At 48.3% G+C, this 18645-nt stretch overlaps 1 protein-coding gene across 1 annotated transcript in view; it reads left to right on the top strand.

The window, feature by feature from the left end:
• Positions 1-493: 493 nt before the first annotated feature.
• WWC1 (WW and C2 domain containing 1) overlaps positions 494-18645 on the top strand; it is a gene marked incomplete at its 5' end in the record, with an annotated part of 65938 nt that continues 47786 nt past the window's right edge. The window contains one exon of the mRNA XM_083871999.1: positions 494-612. Coding sequence (XP_083728125.1) covers positions 494-612 — 119 coding nt within the window. The remainder of the gene's footprint in view (positions 613-18645) is intronic.

The raw sequence follows: 18645 nt of genomic DNA, 5'->3' as shown, positions 1-18645 counted from the left end.
CGGCCCCACGGCCCCACAGCCGGCCCCGCCGCCACGGGGCGCTCGGGGGCGCGCAGCCTGTCGGGCCCGCCCGGGCCCGGGGGCGTGGCCGTGGGTGTGGCCGAGGGGGCGTGACCACGGGTGTAGCCAATGGGCGTGGCCGCGGGTGTGGGCGGGCGGTGGGTGTGGGCGGGGCGTGGCCGGGGCGGGGCTGGCGGCGCGGCCGCCGGCGGGGCAGGAAATGGAGGCGTGAGCGGGCGGAGCGGCCGGGGCTCTGCGCCCAGCGCTGACCGCGGGCTCGCCGCCGTCCTCCCGCACCGCCCCGGCCCGCCCCCGCCGCGGGGCCGGCATGTGAGGCTGCCCGGCGGCGGCGGCGCCTCCCTGCGCGGCTGGGCCGGCGCGGCCCCCGCACCGCTGCGCGCCGCCCGCGGGAGGGGAGCCCCGGCGCGGCCCCCGGAGCGCGGCGGTGCGGTGCGGTGCAGTGCATGGGGCGGCGCGGCCGGCGGAGCGGACCATGCCGCGGAAGGAGCTGCCGCTGCCCGAGGGCTGGGAGGAGGCGCGGGACTACGACGGCAAGGTGTACTACATCGACCACGGCAGCCGCACCACCAGCTGGGTCGACCCCCGCGACAGGTGGGCGGCGGCGGGCGGGGCCCGCGGGGCGGTGTGTGCCCAGAGCCCGGGCGGCTCCCCGTGAGCCCGGCGGGACCTGCTGCTGTCCCCCGGCCCCGCTCGGGCTCCACGGCACGGCACGGCACGGCACGGCACGGCACGGCACGGCACGGGGGGCGGTGCGGGTCACCTGCGGGCCTGGCCGGGCAGCGCCGCCTCCCGCCGCAGGGATGGAGGGGACGGGCGGAGGGGGCTCTGGAGTTGTGCTGCTGCCGCTCTGGGCTCTCTCCCCGGCCGCGCTGCTCGGCGGTGCCATCGGCGCGGCCATGCGGCCCTGGCGGGGCTGGGGCCGGCCCGGGCACTCCGGGGGACGGGAGCAGCGCGGCTCGGGGCGGTGGGGAGGGGCGCGGCGGGGCCGCAGAGGTGTCGGCGGGCCTGTCCCCCATCCCGGCCCACCTCTGCCAGCAGCGACGTGGCCTCAATCGAGTTTGGCCATCGCGGAGGTCACTGGCTGCAGGGCGTGTCTCTGAGCCCTCTCTTTGCCGCCTTCTTCTCTGCGGTGTCCCCTCGCTCCTGCTTGCTCTGAGCAGCTCTTTTCCTGCATCACTCACTTAGAAAAGTCAGATAAACAGAAAAAGCAGGGTGCCGCTCAAGAGCGAGCTCGTTTCCAGGTAGCACTCTGTCCCCGCGTGTTGTAGTTCCATGTTTGGGGCGGTCATGGGGAGCCCGAGCACGGGAGCCTCAACGGGCAGGAGCCTCAGCTGATGGCTCACCATTGGAACTACAAGTTTTTGAGTTTCTCCTTTAATTCTTTGTTGGCTGAAGTTCCCAGAAACAGGAACTCAAAAATCCATCCTAGCGAGTTGGAAATTCCAACAAACTGAGCTATGCAGTTTGTCATTGATAAATTTCACACAGTTCCCCGTCTGACAGTGAGCGTTTTCCTTGTTGTGGGGCAGAAAGTGCAGTTTCTGAATTGGTGTTCCTTTATTCCCCTTCCTCCAGCGATCAGTGCCTCGAAGGGGCTTCCATTCGTGGTGGGATGTCAGGACTTTGCCTTCGCTCTGTTTACTTAGATGGGTTTTTTGTTAAGCATGTAAGTGAATGATTGTCCAGTTTTACAAGATTTCAAGGCGTGTTCTGCATTCCAGGAATAATCCTTGTGTGTACTGTACACAAATGTAACCTGCTGCCGGCCAGGGCTTTGGAACTCATCTGGGGGTTCAGTTTTAGGAATGTGGTTGAGAAGGGCCAGTAACAGAGTTGCTCCAAGGTGTTTCTTTAACCTTCATAAAAGTCAATGGAAGCTTAAATTAGGAATGCTTTCCTGGCATCTTTGTTTTGTTCAGAGAATGAAGACGAGAGAGAAATCTAAATGGCCTAATGCAGGCTTATAAAAATTCCTGTGTGTCCTTGGTTAGTGATTCAAGAATGACAGAAATGACTAAATGGTGCCTTGTTTATCCGTGTGTACTGAGCTGTCGCAGAATCATTACCTGCTCACCACTGCTGGAGGAGAATAATCAGACACGTTCTGATAACTCTTATCACATGACACTTGTTGTGCACATAGAAATACACCTGGATACACGTGGCCCTGAGAGCTTTGCATCTGAGTCATCTTCCAGTAGTGCTACCAAGGGAACAGCCTGCCTTGGACACTGCCCCTGAAAATCTGCAAGGTTCTCAAGAGTCTATTGGTCCACAGGTGAACAGCTGTGTGACACAGCACTTGCCCATCAGCTGGTGGACTGTGAGCTTTTATGAGCTGAAATTCTCCTCTGCCATAGAGGAAAGAAGTTTTTCTCCCAAGTAATTACCACTGCCTGTGAAAACCAGTTGATGGGGGATTTCTCAGCTCAGGTCAGAAGATGCCTGCTCCCTGCAGAAGAGTGAACTTGGATTTACACCCTGAGTATTTTAAAGTTTCAATGTTTGAAAAGTTGGCCTTTTACAAGTCTTATTTAAAGTTGCTGCAGCTGAGACGTTGGTTTGTGAATTTCCCACAGTGCTCTGTGTGCTCAGTCTGTCTGTAACCCAGCAAAAACCAATAGATATTGGGTAACATGGCTGTAGAAAGGCAAGTTGGAGGTATGTGGAGGAAGATGTGTTTGTTAGGGCTCACTCTGAACCCAGCTCAGTGGGGGCCTTTGTAAACCTGATCAGTGAGTAGCAACTGGTAGTGAAAGATAGAACACAGGTTTTTAAACCTTCCCTAAATCTTTCATTCTAGCTTAATTTACTGGAAATAAGCATGAGCAGGGATACCATCTAGCTGCAGGGCATGGGCCATGCCATTGTTTTGTGACAGCAGGTTTGCAGTCCTGCTGAGGATGGTTTAACAGGCTGCCAGGGAAGCAGACCTGGCTGTGGGCACATGGGGTCTGCAGCAGGGAAGGGGAGGCTGGGGGTGAAAGGTGGGGCCTCAGCTGGCCTTGAGTGTGAAATCAGAAGCTGGGCTGGTGCTTTCCACTTCTTGTGTAACACATGGCTCCAGTCCTGCTGATGGGCTGTTGGTGAGAGGGGCTGTTATACTTGGCCAGGAAGAGGTCCCTGGCACCTGGTGGCATCTCAGTGTCCTGTAGAGCTGGCCCCAGGGATGCTCAGGTGCCTGGAGCCTTGGTTGAAGCAGCTGCGTGTCAGACCACTTCTACCTGGTAACTTTTATGACTCAGGGTAGTCCTGAGGTACCTGTGGATGTTGGAGCATTTTGGGAAATTGCCTAAGATTAAATAATCTGAAGAATTTTGTGATTTAACTGTTGCTGTCCCTGTGGTATGGTGTAACAGAAGAGAATCAAAGTACTTTGCATTACAGGAATTTCAGGTTAAAAAGCTCTAAGGCAATTCATCTGAACAGGTGGGGGAAAAACCAAAACCCTGCTGTATTTTCCTTTTTGAAGAGGAAGCTCACATAGCTGACTTTTTTTGGTACATCTGTTAATAATGTGATAATTCAGGAATTGGATACAATGTGACAGGAGATCAAACCTTATTGAGCTGGGTGAGAGAATTTGTCATTCCTGGTTTTAAAAGTAAGCCTTTAAAACAGACCATTCAGGTCTGCACCAGTACATACCAGTTGTATGTAAAGTCGGTAAACCATGCCAGAGAGCTGTCTGTGCTCTTAACACACAGGGTGCATCTGCCCTGGAAGCTGCTGTGCTGGTGGCCAAACAGAAAATACCAGTGGTGTCTCAAAACTTTAGCAGCAGCTGCTGCCTGTTCATAAGCATCAGCACAAGCAGCACTTGAACAGCAGAGTGCCCTGAGTGAGATTTCAGCTTTCATCAGGAGTGAGGATTAGAGATGGGGATCTCTGTTCCAGTGCTGTGCAGTCCTTGGGCTCTTTACACCGGGTTTATGGGAACCTCTGCTCTCTTTCAGACTGTCTTGTAAGAGGATAAATTTTTTAACTTCTCCTTGCCCTTCAACATGGAAGCTTCAGGATGCACTGAAAATTTGGCCATGCCCGATAATCCATCCCACTCTTGAATATTTGTGTTGTACTCTCCTACTGGCCTGGTGGTGTAAGCAGGTTTTTCTGGGTTATTTTAGATGGAGCTGACTGAACTTCTCATTTCATTTCTATCACTGGACTCCTGTTGAGAATGGAAGCTGTTGAAATAGGAGCAATTGGAGCTTAAATTTGATGAAATTACTAAACAGCATCAGATGTTTTCAGTTTTGGGAGGCAGCAGTGCCTTAGTTGATGGCTTTTCATTTCTTGAAGGCTCTTGCTGCTGTAAAGGGTTGGGAGATGGTCATTAAGTAAAAGCCCAGATTCTGCATTTGTTACCTAAATTCCTTTCCTACTCCACATGGAGGTTTTTACAGTGTGAACCTCCAAAGCAGAGCTGTGGTGAAGAGATTTGCCAAGGTTGAGGGCCAGTGCATGTGGTGTCACCTGTAAGATCTTGTGTATTTAAAATAGTTAGGGCCACCTGTTTACTCAGGAAGATTCAGCTTTGCTGAGCCTGAGGATTGTAGTGGAGAAAAGCCAGGCTTATTATATGGAGAGCACCATCATCTAGCCATGCCCTTCTAGGCTTTATGAGAAATGCTGCAGAGTATTGTCTCCTCTGCATTATTCTGATCTTTAAGCTTTTCATCCCCAGTCTGCTCTGCACACTTGGTCTACAAACTGCCTTTATTAAAGATTTAGAAATGTGAGCGTTGTGCTGAAAATTGGTATGTAACTCTCTGTTCCTCGGATTACTTGCTTAAATGTAGAATAACTTTAATGACTGGAATAAAGCTGCTATAGCTAACTTAAATATGAGAATCCTTAAAAATAAAAGGGCTGGAAGAAGGGAGGGGAATGAAAGGCAGCAGGAACAAAAGGCGTTGTGCTCTTCTGTAGGTGAATATCAGTAAGCATAAGGAGAAGAGAGAAAAATTCTCCAAGATAGAAAAACCAGGGGAGAGAAATGCTCTTTCATCACTGCCAACAGCATAGGTCATGCAGCTGAAGGCTGCTGGGTTGATGCCTGTTGCTGCCTTTCTTTGCTGATATCTAGCTAAGCACCCTGTCATATATATGTGAATCTGCTGCTTTCTCCTGTTTGCATTCCCCAAAATAGCTGACAGCTTTATAAGGAACAGGCAGCTCAGTGTGTGCCCATAGAAACTGCTGATGACCATTTTCCACGAATACAGAAGGGATGGACAAAAATGCAGTCTTCAAAGTCATCCAAATGCCACCTCTCAGAACAGGTGTCCTAATGTTGAGGATTTGTGCTGTTCTCACTTTTTTCCCATAGCAATTGGTTTATGTAGGTGCTAATGCATAAGGAGACAAGGATATCAAGTAAGATTATTGTGACACTTGAAATTATTTTAATTTTGTTAATGTCAAGTGTCTTCCAAGATGAGTTAGCTCAGGGTGCACCTGTAGATTGGAAAAGTGGGTTGGAGCTGAAATCCATCACACCCCTTCAGTTATAAAATATCAGTCTTTATTATTTTTGGGGTGGGGGTTGGGTTGATTTTTTCAAATTATTTTTTAAAATATATATATATATATTATTTTTTTTCCTGTGGACTCCACAGACAAGCCTGGATGCAGGGACTGCCTTCAGAGCCAGCGTGCATCCTCAGTTGTGTAAGCTCACCTCACACTGGGGAGGGAACTGAAAACAACAGGTGTGATGCTTTTTAACAAGGGCATCACTGCTAAAGGTGTGGTATGCACACGTGTGCAGAGACAGAGGATGTTGGCAGTGACTTTAGAATGACAAAAAGCATTATTTTATCTTGCTTCTCTGTGGAACATAAAAAAAAAAGAAAAATGTGAGGCTTTGTTCAGCTCAGCAGCTTTTTAATGCATCTTGGGGAATTCTGAGTCTTAAAGGATCAGAAGTGCTTTTGAAGAAATCTCCGTAAATCACATTGTTTAGAAATATGTAGGTTGAGCTTCATCTTCTGCTCTGGCAAGGTCATCTTGCTCCCAAGTTCACTCCTTTAATTTTGCCTCAAAAACTGACAGCATGTGAAGTTAGAAGTTGCCACTGACTGGAAACTTACTTGGCAACAGAATCAACAATTCCATCTCTATGTAGGTCATATATTTTCGTATCAGCATAGTTATCTTGATCTTCATCCAATGGAATGGCAGGAAATTGGCCAGTAGATTCCAGAAGATGTGGGTATGACAGGGGAGAGGTGGCTGCAGTGTTGGGCATCTGGGGCAGGTGCTTGATGCTGTTGTGTTTGAGGCACCTTAAGCTGCTGCTTCTGCCAGGGTAAAATTCTGTGTCAGTGCAGGGAGTGAGGTCTGGAAGGTGCCCTGGCTGAAAAATGCCATTTTGCTGTCTGGGTTCACTTACAGAAGCAGTTGATCCAGGCTGTGTGTGCTTGTGCAGAAACTGGTGGTGGCACAGCTGGGGCTGAGCTGGGAGCCTTGGAGGAGTGGGAGTGGGGCTGGTTCTGGTGGCAACCCAGGAATGCTGCTGAGGGTGCACTTGCGAAACTGTCCCCAGGCACCTGACCTGGTCAGGCTCTCTGCCAGCCCAGCTGAGGAGGTGTTCCCAGGTGCTCAGCTCTGCCCCACGATTTCTGATTGTTTTATAGGAAGAATGAATTTTTACTTGCTGGAGCCCGTGTGAAACCAGCAACGAGGCAGAGCATCTCCTAAAGATATTCTTCACATGGCAGCTTCATAGCTAGCACAATTATGGGAAGATGAGTTTGCAGCAAAATTTTCCATGTCTGAATCTGATTTAAATTCCCTTAGATTGTGCCAGAAAAATTATTGGAAGACATGGGAAGATTTGGCCAAAGGAGTTTAATGAAATCACTTGAATGTAAAGAAATGATGTTTGCTAGGTGGCTCGGGGGGGGGGGGTGTCCTGTCACTGACCCACCACTCCACCTTTTGGGACTAGCTCTAATCTCAGTTGCTGGAGGAGTCTATTAGGCAATGATTGCTGCTGTGTGCTCCTGGAGGTGGCTGCAGGCTGCCAAGGCTGTCCTTGCTGTGTGCTCAGCATTCCGAGCAGCGTCACCGCCCCACGGTGCGTTTCTGCCCACGTCACCGGCACTGCTGAGCTCAGGGCTGGCACCAGGGACGTGTCCTGGGCTGGGCTTGGCACTCACTGTGCCATATGGGACACCTTCAAGCCTTTCTCAGAGACAGGGAGAGAGCATACAGCTGGCTTGGGGAAGCCTTGCTGGTCTCCCTGTGCCAGGGCTGGCTGAACCTGGAAGCCTTGCACCAGCAGGGCAAGTGTTAGCTGGAATAATTAATCAATAAAAAGGGGTGGCAGCAGTTTGGCAGAGTCAGGTGGAGGTATGTAGACTAATGCTACTGCATGCACCTGTAGGAGAGCTATGCAGATTGACCACTTCCTTGGAGAGAAATACTTCTCGTGCTGGCTGCTTGCCATCAGTGAGACCTGTTTAGTAAGGTTACATACTTTGCTTGTGGTAATGGGGACTTGGCTGTATTTGAGCAGTTTAAGCTCAGTTCTTGTTCACAGAGCCTAAGGTTACTGTTCCCTCCTCCCTTTAAAGCTACATGCATAGATAATTGCCTGAACAAACAGTGGGCAAAACTGCTCCCCGCAGAAAAATAACTGCTTTTCAGTGCCACTCATTCAGTGAAGTGGCATCTGGAAGACTCTCCAGATAGTCACAGGAGGTTTGGTGTGTAACAGGAAGATGTAAAGAAGCCAAGTCCTACAGCTGTCAGTGTTTTCTGGTTTTATCATGCTCTTGGATGGGTTCTCCTGGCTTGGTGTGTTCTCAGTTTATGCTGATACTTATGGATTCCACCCCAGCCACGATGTTCTGCAGTATAAGTACCCAACACATTTAAAAAACAGATGAATTGCTTTCTCAATCTCATGGAGGTGCTGTGGGGATTAATTAGTTCTGACAAAGTGCTTTCTGGCTGAGATGTCAAACTGATGTTTCAGGACTAATGGTATTGTTTAGTGAAACTGTTTGGTTCTCCTCAAATGCCTAATTACTATTTTAGAAGAATGTACTCTATGGAGGGAAGCTTTATTGATTTAAAGCACGCAATAAACAGTATTGATTTGCGAGAGGCAGTCATTCATATCTGCTCTGTGCAGAGTTGAGATGTAAGGTGGTCACACAGCTACTTTGAACTGAAGTGTAAGTGAAACTATTGCTTAAATGACCCTGCAACAGCTTGCAGATTTCTCATATGTGACTTTCAACTGCCTTAATAGCCTTGTACTCAGAACAAGGGCAGTCCCCTGCCAGGGAGAGGGCTCTCTGCTGTTTCATCCTTCACAACCCCACCCCACAGGGAGGATGGCCTGCAGAGGAACAGCAGTGGGTAAAATAACCTTCTGGACCCTTCAAGCAGCACAGGAAAATGTAGATAACTCCAGAACTGCTCTGTGAAACCATCCTGTGAATAATTTAGTGGTTAATTTTGCTTTTGTTAGGCACAGCTCTGGATGTCATGAGCCAGCTGAGGCTCTGCAGCCACCAGAAGACGTGCTGGTGGCACAGCTGTCCCCTTGGCCATGCAGCCTCCAGGCCATCAAGTGCAGGAATCCCACGGGACATCCTCCCTCAGGCAGGTTAGCACCATGGCTTGGCAGCAGAAACCTGTCACACCGCAGCACCTGGCCCCTGAGTGAAGAGGAGGAGTCATCTCCTGACATCTTCATCCTGGACACTGGCTCCATTGTTGAACTGTTTGAAATGCTGAGTATATGTGTGAGCTGCTTATCCAAATCATCTCAAAGAGGATTTGGGTGGGGGTGATAGTGGAAAGTATTTGGCTGTCTCATGTGATGCACCTCTGTAAATTATCCACCTTGTTTCCCGTGAAGTATCTCAGGCTGGTGGCCTGTCATGGGTGGTGCCAGGTATTTTTAGAAAAAATAGTAAGACTTATCTAAATTCTGATGACCTGTACTGTATCTAATTCCAGGTGAGCTTTTCATATTGAATAGTGTTTTTTTAAAAAATAAATATTCTTAGCATGAATAACTTTTAGTGTTGTAGAGTTTTGGCATGGTTAAACTCGAAATTAAATCATCACTTTGAACAGGCTTTTTGTTGGAGCATGAATGTGGTGATTCCCAGGTGTATTTGATTAGTGGTGTGTTAACTCTGCAGAGAATAGGGAGGTTAAACTCTCCTATTCAGTATATTATTCAACATTTCTCAACATCTGGTCTCTCTCCACTTCAGCTGTCAGTTGACCCACTTGTTTAGATTTTTCTGAAATTCCTTGAAGTCATCTCCACATCCAGCTAACCTAAATAGCTTGCCAGCCAGCAAGGCAGTAAGCCAGGTTTGCTATTTGTCTTTTGTTATGTCACTTTTCTTATGTCACACCACAAGGTCTAATCATCAGAGTTTACACAAGTTACTGCCTTGATGGGACTGTTTAATTCTTGTATGGACACATACATAGAAGGCTTTGGGCTGTTTAACAGCTAGTTCTCAAAAAGTTTTCCAGTTTTCTAGACATGGGCAGATTTGTCTGGCAAAGGGATCTCTTTGCAGCCCTCAGTGAGTGTTATTCTGTCTTGTTTCAATCTGTAAATCTGTATGTGGAGGGAAGTGAAATGTCATGGCTTCTGCCATGTCCTGTGGAGTTTTTTTTGTGGCACTATAAAGTTTTGTAAGATGTCTTAGACTTCTTAACTTTTCTGTTTGGCTTTTTAAATTTGGATGTGAAAACTCAGCTGAGATGGTCTGTAATTCTGAGTAAAGGTAGATACATTATCATCTGTCATCTGTTAATTAATTGAGTGCTGTGTGGCAGCCATGGTTTCTCATACAACTGTCTTACTAATAATTCAGTTTAGAAGGTATCTGTCGTGATCTGCCTGATGCTAATGAAAGCATAACCTGAATGTGAACACTTTCTTAAAGCACATCTCATTTGCTTCTCTTACATTCCTTGGGCAGTACTTCTCACTTCCTTTTTAAGCTTTCTGTTCAGGAGAAGGTTGTGTGGATGGAAGGGGGAGAGGTGCATGGCAGGAGCCTGGCGTGGTCATTTGCAAAAGGGTTGCATGGATAAAAATGTTAGTTTGCAGAAACAAGTTTGCAACTGAACTGGTCATACAGAGTCTTCCCCTCAGGCTTGTTTTCACACATCTTTTGTAAATGCCACTCTTATCCCTAAAGCAAATGTTCTGTGTTGAATTTTCTCATCTTTATTCTCTATTTGTCCAGTAGTCTGTAGATAATACCCGAGAGTGCTTCCTGGTTTCTTTTCTCTCTGCTTCCCAGATGCAGGCTCCTGCAGTTTTGGGTGGCAGCTCTGACAATTGTGTTGCATGGTCAGTGTGGCTGGGCTGGGGCTCCTTTGCAGTGCACTCACTGTGGGGTTTGGGGCAGGTGCTGTGTGCTTCTTCCTTCCTGTCAGGAAAAGATCCCTCGATGAGTGGAGGAGCACATGCCTGCAGCTGAGCATGCTGCACTTCACAGCCTGGTTTACACCTGCCTCTTTGTGGAGGGAGGGTTTGGTCCTGTGTCACACAGGTCCTTGTGTCTCTGTGGCTGCTGCCACAGCCCCAGGCAGCAGGACGGCCCTGGAGGCTGCTCCGGTTCTGTGACCAGAGCCAAGTGGCACCAGGTCCTTGAAAGAAGGTGGAATTTGATGCAGTTAGCTCCTGGGTGTTGGGGTTTTGCTGTGTGTAGTAACAAAAATGAGAACAGCCCAAGTGGTGTTCACACCTGTAAACTTTATTCTTGGAATAAAGTGTTTGTGGCACTTGCTTCTGATGGAGTGTGGCTGGTAAGTGTTCCTTTGCAGTCAGATTTAATTCTGAACAGATTTGCAGTGAAATAACTAAAGTTTAATGATTTTAACAACACCTTTTAAGGGCTTTATTGTTAGAATTACTTGTCTGGAATAGTTGGGTAGTTGTGTGGCAACAACTCTGAATGACAGTGCTGCCTCTTACCTCTTTTTGTTGAAGACAAGCTGAAATGCTGCTTTGGTCCAGCTGCTTTGTGACCAGCCTAGATGCCTGTTCAGAGGGGTAGGGAATAATGAGGTTATGTCAGTATGAATTAGGGGTTTCACAACAACAGTTGTATTATTTATGTTGCATTCTCCATATTTATGGAGGGTTTACTCCCCCCTAGCTAGTGGCTTTGCAGTCCAAGGCGAGCTGTTGACATGTCATTTTATACCTTTGTGTTCCCAGCTCTGGTGCACTCCTTTTTCCAGGGATTGTTCCTTCAACTTTTTCTCTCCCAAGCCATATTACACTATTGCTTATTTCCCTTATGGCCGTGTTTACAGGGTCTTTAAAGCCTTTCATAAGTAAGCCCTTTGCCTGATGGGAGAAGGAGGTTTATGGAGTTTTTAAAAAAAAAAAAAAAAAAAAAAAAAGGCAAGAAATACTCTGTAGGTAATAGATTCCAAAAATGCAAATTTGTTTAAGCAACTTCTTAAAAAGAAGGGAGGGAGGAAGGAATTGGAGATTAAAACCTGTGTTTATATACATGTAGAAGCTAGAGGCAAAGCAATCCATTCATAAATATACAATAGGATTTATGTCATGGTGAGAAGTGCTACATGCATATTCATGTGTAATTTGCAAATCCTTTGGCGATTAAATACTTTACTCCAAACTCGAGAACTAAATAACCTTCTTGTGGAAATGAGATGTCCAAAGGCTCTAATGCTTCTCCAGTGGAGGGGAAAGGCTGGGTGGTGTAATAGATCCTATACTTTCATTTTGACTCTATTAAAAGATTTTTGGTGTGCTTTGGGCATTATTTTATTCGTATAATCAGGAAGTTTTGAACAAAGCATGAAGCAGAGAATTGCAAGAAATATTGTAAAGCCTGTCATGCTAAGAAAAGCAAATCGGCTTAGGAACTTGTTAGGATGTTTTTCTCAACTGATTTTAATGTCAAATACCTTTATCTAAACTTTCATATCCCACAGGTAAGCAAAGAGTCGAACTAGTAACAGCTTGGAGTGCAGCTGTCTTCAATAAGTAGCTTTGTGCAAGTGGAAGTGAATTGCCTTTATAGGATGTGGCCTCAGTTCCTCACCGAGATGGATATGAATACACTGTTGCCAATGCTTTAGGTTTTCAAAAGTCTTTAAGTATTATAGATAGAATGCATCCTTTCTAACACGGTGAACAGGGAGAGATACTGCTCTGGAGTAACTGTTGCCTGCACCTGGTGTTGTTGCAGGCAGCCGGTGAGAGCTCAGTGACAGTGCCGCATTCCTGGCTAGGGTGTGGTGATGCAGCTGGTTTATCTTGCTGTCAGTCATCTCATGGAATGATACTCTGAAATGGGACAGCAACTGCCAGGCATCCTGCTGGGAAAACAGAGCTCAGCCTTTGCCTCTAACACCGCCGTGATAAGATAAGGCTGGGACTTGTTCTTAGATTCTGTGCCTGCCCTCACCTTCCTCGGGATCCTGTCACAGCTGGAAGTGGCAGTCCCATGTCCTTGTACAGCCACCAGCTGCTCTGCTTGTGCAGCAGAGTGGTGGCCACATGGCACTGGACCTCTGTGTGGCTGGTGTTTGTGCATTGCTATGGGCAATCACTCATGAACCAGATCTCTTCTGAAAACCAGACCTAAGCCTGGGCAGTTCCATCTAGGTAAATTCCCTGTATACCCTTTGGGAAAGCTGTGGTTTATTCTTGTATTTGGACCATCACAACGTGTTTCTTACTGCATTCTTGGTGTTCCTGGTGGCTTCATTTGGAATTGCTCCTTTTGGTAGCTTTATGAGCTCTTTATCCTTTGTGCCTAGTCTTGTGTTGGGAGAATATAAAGTACATCGATGCTGGATGGGAGAAGCCAGCAGAGTTCTCATGTTCTTACTTCACCATTGAGGTTAGTCCCTCTTTGGAAGTTGTGTTGTCTGATTTAGTTTTCCTGCTCCTGTAACAACCTACCTGTGGGATGCTTTGATTGAGCTGAACAAGAAGACAGAGCAGTGCACTCAACTCACTAAGGACTATATGTGCATTCTTCTGGATGGCACAGGTGTAGCAAATTGCCCTTTTGGTCCTGTTTACTTGTTTTTCTCATTCAGTCACAGGTAGTTGCTGCTCCTTGATGATCAGAGAAGAGCCCTGGATCCCCTGCTGCTGTCTTGTGCTGTGATCAGGGGGCATGTGGCAGAGACACTGTCCCTTCTGTGCCTGGGGGCTCTGCTGTACAAAGCTGTGCTTCAGCTGATTTGAAATAATGTTTCCAGGTAACTGTGAAAAGCTGTTGCTTCTACGATGAGCACTGAGGATTTGTATCATCTGCCCTGTCAGAACAGCGGTGTGTCTAAGCTGGTGGCTGGTCACATAAGGGCATGAAGATACAGCACTGAGTGCTTGAAGAATATGAATTGCTGTAGTTCTGTAAGAAGCACAAAATTGAGCTAAACAAACCCAGTTCTTCTTAAGCTGAGTTGGTGACTTCTTGGCTTTATAGGGTGGGCACTTGACCCATCAAGCAGTTCAGATGCACACAGGGTGAATGGGTGGTGTGTGAGGTGTGGTGTTTCTGATTACTGTGACCAGATGTGTGAGCTGGTTTTATGCCAGTATTTTTTATTATGTGTTGCTGTGGATGAGGAAAGCTAGAAGACGCACAATTATTAACAAATTCTATGTTTTAAAAGAGTGCTGTACAGGTAGAGGCTGGATGGGAGATGAATTTGATTTCCCCCCATTTTAGTAACTTTAGGTGTTTGCTTCTGGATCGATCTCAGAAGGGTGCAGTGAACCATTGTTTACAGTATTGTAACCATTTGCAATTTTGGTGGTGGAAGAAGTAAAAATCTTTGCCCTAGAGGTTGTTTCTGGCTGTGGGCCTGAGCACAAGCCCCACTGGCAGGGCTGGAGCAGGCTGAGGAGTGACTGAGCTATCCTGCTGTGGGAGGTGGCCATTCCTTTAGCCTGGGTGCCCATCTGACTCCTCACTGATTTTGCTGGCATGCAGAAAACTGCTCCCTCTCTTTTTGGGCACAGTTTCTGTGCTGCAGTCAGTTGGAACAGCCCAAGGACTGTCTGGCAGCAGTGACAAGTTGAGGTGGGAGTGACCTTCCTGCCAAGCATGGTTCCCCTGGAAGTCACGGCTCACTCCTGAGCTGCTGTCAGTGCAGTTGTGCTGAGCCTGCCTGGCACCACGGGTGGTGGGTGTGGGTTCAGCCAGGCAGCTGTGTCACTTGTAGTTTGTCTTTCAAAGCAGACAGCTTAAATATCAGATTGATGCTTTCTCAGTGCTGTGCTGTGGGCTGTAATTCCATCTGCTGCGACACGGTGAAGGTGACACCTGAAAAGGTATGTGCTGCTTTCTGGATGTCCTCCCTGTACCTTCTGCATGCAGAACTGGAGGCACTATTTTACCTGCTTTTTGGCCTTGTTCAGCATCTGGTTGCTTGGGAGCCTAGCAAAACACTCAATATTTTCTCAGAACTGCTGCTAGAATTTCAATGTCATATTTCATTCGTCCTGACCACTGCAGTTTCTGCAGTATCACCACCCTTTGTCTTCACTGCTTTGGAGTAGTAGGAGCATCTGTTCATGCCATTGATTTGGCAATTATTAGAAGGACATCAAACAAAGGACATTATTAGTGAAAAGCAGGAGTGTTCAAACACCTCTGCCTGTAAGGTCTGTGTTTTTAACAGTCCTGCAGATTCATCACTGATTTTGGAACTTGATAGCAAGTTGGCTCTATGGATCACTCTGTAGATTAGATTAAAGTTACTAGACAAGGGCAGCAGGAGTACTTTGTCAGAGAATTTTGGTTTGATCTTTGCAGGTGAGCTGAACTGTGGATAATGATTTATTTAGCTGAGCTGGTGGGAGTAAGTTAATATGCATGTTGTGAATTCTGCATCCGTGGGTTTGGGTAGAAATGAATAAAAAGGGTAACAGTGAAACTGTTTGCCAAAAAAAAATTACTGCCATGGGAGTTGCATTTCATTCAGGTGCTGATGGTGAAGTAGTAGTGAGTTAAGCAGCAAATTTCAAACCTGTAAGCTCTCATGATGGCTTGCTTAATAGCAGGTGTACGGTACTGTAAGGCACAGTGTCAGATCCATTAAACACAGCTTTGACGTAAGGATGAAAATGAATAGCTGAGATATTTTAGGTAATTGCCTTGAGCAATAGTGATGGTTGTATTCCAGCAGCTTCAGTGAGTTATAAACAAGCTTCAGCTGAGGCCAGATCAAGCAACTGATGATTTGCACAGTGCCTGGTGTGGTTTGCCTGGAGAGCAGCACACATGGTGTGTGCAGGCTGTACTCCTGAATTCCTCATTTTCTATACCCACAGAGGAGTGGGTGTTCAGATAACACTTTCCACCTCCCCAGCTGCTTTAGTTTTACCTCAAGTGTCTTGCAACAAATACTGGTTTTGACTGAGAGAGACTGACTCATTCAGCTGCTTCTCATCCCTTGGCATACATAAAGGCTGCAGAACCTGATAGTGATGGAGAAAAAGTGTTACTGAGGGATCTTGGCAAGATATACTACTTCACACTGTCTGAAAAAAAACCCCCAGCTTTCTCCTTTTTTATTTGGATGGAAGAAGAGAAAGCACAACTGAGGTAAGCTGGACAGGAATGTCTTTTTAACAATGTCAGCTATAAAAATTTTGGTTTATGCATAGAGAAGACTGGCTTTGAAGTAGCTTGTTTTTCAGAACCTTGCTTTCTGAATTTAAGGGGAAGGTACTAGTGACCTGGGGTATTCCAGGCCTCACAAGAAAATCTCAGGAGTGAAATGTCTTGTGCCTTAAAGCACCTGCAGATCCTGTAACTTGTTTGCTAGGTTGCTTTACAAAGAGGGCTTATTTTTCTGAGGAGAACCTAGGTGTAGCTCACCATCTTCTTTTCCTGACTACACTGAAAACTGAGAGAAAGAAAATACCTTGTTACAGATGGACAGGAGCTGAGGCTTGATACGGCACAACACAAAGAAATGTGATTTCCTACTGTGCTAGGCTTGTGTGGCCTCTGCTAGATTTTAAGAGCTTATTTTGACCAACTTGTATTTTCCAAGAAAAAGCTGAAACTCTTAGAGATTTGTGCCTTCTGCTGCTTCCCTCAACTTGCAGGGAAGAAAAACATGTGAAAACGGAGGTGGTTTGGCTTGACTTGTTACAAAGCCCCAAAATAATACTCTGCATTATGCACCAAATGCTTAAAATCCTATTTTGGAGTTCACATTAAATAATAGGCAATATGGCAATACATAGATGGTAGAAATGGAGAATCCAGTGCCAAATACATCATTTTGAAAGTATAAGGTATATAGGTTGTTAGTTGTGGTATGTGGTTGCTTAGGATAGGGCTGTCCATAGGATGTAGCCATGCTATGTGGATGAGACCAGTTGGAGTGGTTAGAGTTCATCAGCATGTTATGTTGGATATTTAGAGTTTTGGGAAGCTGAATTGAAATCCTCAGCAGAAGAAATTCAAGAATTGCCAGAAAAATCATATGGTCTATGAAATACACAGCTATTGCTCTCAGTTTTTGCATGAAAGGCACCTGGATGATTTGGCCATGTGCAGCATGGAAGGGAGCCCTGGTCGCTTCACCTGGGCTGCTCTGGGGAGAGCTGCTGCCTTGCAGAGCAGAACTGGGCACCAGTAAATGAGCTGGTGATGACTGAAGGGAACAGATCTCTGGTGTGCTGCAGCATTCTCTGTCTGGCTAACACCTAGGACAGGGATCTCCATCTGGCGTGGGCTCAGCCCTGAGGAGTGGCTGCTGCCATAGGAACCGCGATCCCGCCGACCCTTCTGCCAGGATTAAACCCGGGACAGCTCGGATATCGAGCTCTTTGTCCTCACAGCCCATCACCTGCACTGCTGCCCTGTCCTCCCTAACATCCCTCTTACAGCCCCAGAATACAGCTTAAACATCATGCCGCAGTCCGCTTCCAGATCCTCAGCGATAAAAAAGGGAGTAAGGATTTTAACTATCTTTGGGGAAGTGATATGTGCAACTGAGGGTCACAGCAGCCAGTCTGAGCCTGGCAGGGCTCAGCTTTGTATTCAGATGCGCTGGCCTGCGAGCTGCAGACATTCCAGATACTTGTGTTCTTTTTGGCTGTATCCAGGCACGCACTGACAAAGAGCAAGATGCGTGCAGTGAAGTATAAATCCCGTCCTCTAATGACTCAAAGCACTGTTGTGTGCGCATACATGCTTAACAGATTGTATAATTAGCTGGCTTTGTAAGCTGGCAGCATGTACGATTCTCCAGTAGCTCCCTAAAAATCCTGTGTGGTGTGGGGAGTGTACGCGGGTCCTTAAGCCACTTGTATCCACACAGCGATGGCTGCTGGGCACAGGAGAGGGGCTGCATCCCCCGAGCCCCAACGAGAAGCCTCTGCCTGTCCCTGGGCTGGCAGCAGCTCTTCTTTTCCCCATGGCTGCTGATGCCGGGCTGGTTTGGCTCTGGGGAAGGGGCTGTCCCCAAGGCAGTCCCTTGCAGCGCCCTTGGAGACAGGCTCAGCCGATGGTGCAGCCAAAGTGCTTCAGTGTGTGCAGGCTGGGATAACACTAGAGCCCCTGGGCTCGGTTAGGCGCCGGCCCAGCCTGGAAGCCGGGTTTATTTGCGGTATTGAGTTGAGGAGCGGTAATGCGGCGGTCACAAGGCTCGGTGCAGAGCTCTGTGCGGCACAGAGGTGTTACAGGCCCGGCAGGGAAAGGGGAAGGCCGCGCTGCCCAGAGCAATGAATGAATGAATGAACGCCCCAGGTTGTGCCGGTGTCCGGGAGACGGCGAGCCTGGAGCAGCACCGGGGCCCAGGGCTGCGTGCTTGGGATTTCATTGGAGCCGGGGAGGAGCCGGCAGAGCAGCGAACATGACCTTGAAAATCGTTATGGAGATGAAAAGGTGCAGTGAGGGAGCGCATTCCTCCCCGCACAGCCCGGCTGACAGCGGGGCTCCGGGAGATCCTCCCCTCAGCCACAGGCCCGGGGCTGCGGTGGGCTCAGTGTGTGCCTCCAAGGGCTCATCGGCTTCTGCCCTTGGCTGTTTCTGTGCATTTATAAGTAATAATGAGCCTGAAGGCAGTAGCAAGGCAGCTGCAGAAGATGGGCCACTTGAGGGGACCGGGTTGAATCACGATTCCGTGGCAGGTGAAGCTCACCTGTGAGCTGGGTGCCCAGAGATCTGGTGAGCAGCCAGACAGTCATCCCAGACAGCGAGGGGGGCTGTGGTTCTTCCCAGGGCTGCTTCTGTCCCTGGCACACTGTCTGAGTGCCCCTAACCCAGCTGGGAATGCCCTGGGCAGGGGGGTCTGGGAATGCCCTGGGCAGGGGGGTCTGGGAGTGCTCTGGTCAGAAGGGTCTGGGAGTGCCCTGGGCAGAGGGGTCTGGGAATGCCCTGGGCAGGGGGGTCTGGGAATGCCCTGGGCAGGGGGGTCTGGGAGTGCTCTGGTCAGAAGGGTCTGGGAGTGCCCTGGGCAGAGGGGTCTGGGAGTGCCCTGGGCAGAGGGGTCTGGGAGTGCCCTGGGCAGAAGGGTCTGGGAGTGCCCTGGGCAGAAGGGTCTGGGAATGCCCTGGGCAGGGGGGTCTGGGAGTGCCCTGGGCAGAAGGGTCTGGGAGTGCCCTGG

Source organism: Zosterops lateralis, assembly GCF_965231275.1.
Source record: "Zosterops lateralis genome assembly, chromosome: 14".
NCBI lineage: Eukaryota > Metazoa > Chordata > Aves > Passeriformes > Zosteropidae > Zosterops > Zosterops lateralis.
This window is presented reverse-complemented; position numbering and strand designations above follow the sequence as displayed.